The sequence below is a fragment of the Sinocyclocheilus anshuiensis genome, unplaced genomic scaffold, assembly GCF_001515605.1.
Source record: "Sinocyclocheilus anshuiensis isolate Anshui unplaced genomic scaffold, SAMN03320099.WGS_v1.1 scaffold653, whole genome shotgun sequence".
Lineage (NCBI taxonomy): Eukaryota > Metazoa > Chordata > Actinopteri > Cypriniformes > Cyprinidae > Sinocyclocheilus > Sinocyclocheilus anshuiensis.
Window position 1 is genome coordinate 105,059 of NW_015540902.1, and position 3,673 is coordinate 108,731.

A 3,673-nucleotide genomic window follows, 5' to 3' on the forward strand; every position below is an offset into this window, starting at 1 on the left:
CTCCCCCAAAGTCCACGGTATAGTTCGAACACTGGCTACACTATTTTAAAAGTAGCATCGCTACTATAAAGCTACTGAAAAATGTAGTTAAGTTAGTAGCGTCGCTACTTGTAGCTAGCTACTCCCCAACACTGGAAAATATCCATCCACTGTTGTCCTCTCACATCAAAATCCACTAACATATTTGTTTAGAACTGCTTTGGACTGTTTTCTCTTGTAAATGGTACTTGATCTGTGCATATTTCTTTACTGATTCAGATTAGATGACTTTTTCACTGGAGAAAGCAGTATTATGGATAGAGTACTCCTATTTAAAAACGTCTTAATGATGGATTTGTTTCTTATAAACATGCAGCTTTTCACTTCACAAGACATTAATTGATGAACTGGAGTCGTGTGAATTATTGTGATGTTTTTATCAGCTGTTTGGACTCTCATTCTGACAGCACCCGTTCATTCCAGAGGATTCAAGTGATGTAATGCTAAATTTCTCCAAATCTGTTCGGATAAAGAAACAAATTCAGCTACATCTTGGATGGCCTGAGGGTGATTAAGGTCTCTGCAGATTTTCATTTTTAGACAAACTATTCCTTTAATTTTTAGTGTGACAAGGCCTTTTGTCTGAAGTGCTGAACATCATAAGAGTCGATTCAGTTCAAAAAATAAATGACAGACAAAAAAAGACAAACTATGTCAGATCTGAATTTGCATGCATGCGTCTTGCAGTACAGTGACTCTGATTCTGAAGCCGAGTATCCAGCCATTGTTCCGGCGGTTCCGAGTGCAGTGCCTGTAACCGGAGAGTCATACTGCAGCTGTGATTCACAGATGGAGCTCAGCTGTAACCCACGGCTCCGGGGTTACACACACTTGCGAGACTGCCACTGTGGAGAGGATGACCAAGGTGGTGCCACATGCAACATTAATACATTTGTTTTACCTTGATCATGCTTATTGTGACTAAACTTATTCTCTTATTGGCTGTTTACTTGTTTGTCAGATTTTGACTGGGTGTGGGATGAGGGCAGCCGGTCGTCTGCAACGCTGCTGAGCTGTGAGAACAGGAAAGTGAGCTTCCACTCGGAGTATAGCTGTGGAACGGCAGCCATTCGTGGCTCCAAAGAACTCTCAGAGGGACAACACTTCTGGGAGATTAAAATGACTTCCCCTGTCTATGGCACAGACATGGTGAGGAACAAAAGTGCAAATGAGTGTCTGTATGCATGTTTTATGTGGTAGTGATATTCAGTATGGTTTTTGTGAATAGGGGGCAGTCTGCTTATTTTGGACATTTTATCTGAAAAGGGCTGATGTTAAACTCAGAAAAATTTAGTAGCATAGCTGATTCAGCAGACTGAAGCATAACTGTCAGCATACAGCTAGTAAGGATGAAACTTGCTGAATCAGTTGAGTTTTCCAAGATGTGAGCCACATTGCAATGAGTAGTTTTGCATACTTCTTGAAAATGTACACAGCAGTTCAAAAGCAGCAATGAACTGTTTTCAACTGATAATGACAAGAAATGTTTCCTGAGAAGCAAAGCAGCATATTAGAATGATTTCTGCAGGATCATGTGACAATGAAGACTGTGGGCTCGTTAAAACTTTACGGTTGAATTCTCTGTGTGTTTATGTAGATGGTTGGTATTGGCACATCAGATGTGAATCTGGACAAATATAGACACACATTCTGCAGCCTGCTGGGTAAAGATGAAGACAGCTGGGGTTTATCATATACAGGTAAAACGGGTTCGGTGCGCAATGTTCACAAACACCTATACTTTACATGAAAGCATGGTGCATAAGGACTCTTTTGTAATATAATGTATGTTTGTGTTTTTCTCAGGTCTGTTACATCATAACGGTGATAAAGTGAGCTTTTCGTCACGTTTTGGACAGGGTTCCATTATTGGTGTTCACTTGGACACTTGGCACGGCACCCTCACCTTCTACAAAAACCGCAAGTGCATCGGTAAGATGACAAACTCCTTTCATCTTATCTGTCTTGTTTTTGAAACATAACACACATTTTTAAGAGTCAGTTTTTCTCTAGGGAGTGAACGATAACATATGGACAGTTGCGTTCTTCTAAAAGGAATGTTTTTAAGAAATCTGTCAACAGAAAAATGTCAAAGCTGTTTTTAGTAACTAGACAAACATGTTTTTAACATTACAGTTTAGTTATTAACAGTAAGGAACAGTATTGTTGTTGTTATTATTATTGTATTATTTTTCTTATTATTGAATCGTTATGTTTGTGTGTCTGTGTGTGTGTGTATTTTAATTATTGTTAGAATTAGAATTTGTATATTTAAGATTACGTTCATTAAACAGGATCTCTGTTCCTGTCTAGCTAAGTTTGCTATGTATTACTTCTTTAAAAGCAGGGTAGGTGATTTGGTTCAAAAACATTTTTTGTTATGCTGGTTGAAAGTCTCTTCACATTGACACATCCTGATAGCAATCACTAAGTTAAGTGGTCTAAATGTATTTATATGTATGTATATAGTCTGTGGAAGGCGTAGGACCATAAAATGTTTGTCCAATCAAATTCTTTGGTCTGAAGATTATGGTAGGCTGTCCTGCCTGCCTGTCAATGTATGTATTTGCATACCTCTGTGCACCTTGTTCATGCAGACATGATACGTCATCAGCGCGTTTCATTACTCTATTGCAGATTATTGTAATATTATGCGTTTTTTACTGTAATGTTTTCTCACCGGTAATCTGACAGCTTTGTATTCAACACTCCACCAACGCTGTCTCTCATCGTGTCGCTGGTTAGCCTCTTGTCTGTCTGTGCGCATTCATGTGTTTTGTAGGAGGCGTGGCTTTGCAGAGTGATTATGCAGGGAAGGTGGGATCTTGCTTTCAAAGCTAGCTTGCTATTGCTAGCTGCTAGCCTTTCGCCTACTCTACCTTTAAATTCACTGCCTTTAAAACAACTCTGCTACAGTAACACTTTTCACTTTTTACATCAACAAATTTCCATTTTTGTAAAAAAAAAAATATTCAATAAATTTCCAGTTATCCTTAGAGAACAAAACCAATGTCTTGGTAATGTCTGTAAGCAATGTCTTCATAAATGCATGTAATAAGTTTATAGTTACTTCACCTACTGTTTTTATTAGAATATTTGTCAGATACCTTGTTCAGGGGTTGTGGTTTGCGTTCATATATCCATAAGAAAAATGTGCTGTCCGTGTCTGGTGAACATGGTTATACAAGGCTATAACTAGTTCAAACGACCCACCAACTAGTCTTAAATAATCACAGAGCTGTCTTTGAAGCAGTTTAAAACACTCATTTGATAACATTTAACCCATATGTTGTGTGCATGGCAGGTGTAGCAGCTACAGAGATGAAGAATAAGCATGTTTTTCCAATGGCGTGTTCCACCGCAGCCAAAAGCAGCATGAAGGTGATTCGCTCGGTCTCTGCTCCCACCTCTCTACAGTACCTGTGTTGCTCACGACTCCGCAAGCTGCTCCCGTCTGGAGTCGATGCCCTCCGAGTCCTGCCCCTGCCGCCCGGCCTCAGACACCTTCTTCACTCCAAACTGGGATGGGTGCTAAGCCTGGATCATACGCACACGCACTCGAACACACACACCCCACCAGGACCCTCCTCGGGCAGTGACTCTGAGGGCTGCTCCTCAGACCCGGAGGCCTGCC

General features: G+C 40.3%; 1 protein-coding gene across 2 annotated transcripts in view; it reads left to right on the forward strand.

The window, feature by feature from the left end:
* The window catches only part of LOC107689049 (SPRY domain-containing SOCS box protein 3-like), an 8,443-nt gene that overhangs the window by 3,349 nt on the left and 1,421 nt on the right, over positions 1 to 3,673 (forward strand). The window contains exons 3-7 of one of the 2 annotated variants that reach the window (XM_016486921.1): positions 727 to 904; positions 1,001 to 1,188; positions 1,637 to 1,739; positions 1,846 to 1,971; positions 3,344 to 3,666. In XM_016486921.1, coding sequence (XP_016342407.1) covers positions 727 to 904; positions 1,001 to 1,188; positions 1,637 to 1,739; positions 1,846 to 1,971; positions 3,344 to 3,666 — 918 coding nt within the window. The remainder of the gene's footprint in view (positions 1 to 726; positions 905 to 1,000; positions 1,189 to 1,636; positions 1,740 to 1,845; positions 1,972 to 3,343; positions 3,667 to 3,673) is intronic. The other variant, XM_016486922.1, reaches the window with a different exon arrangement.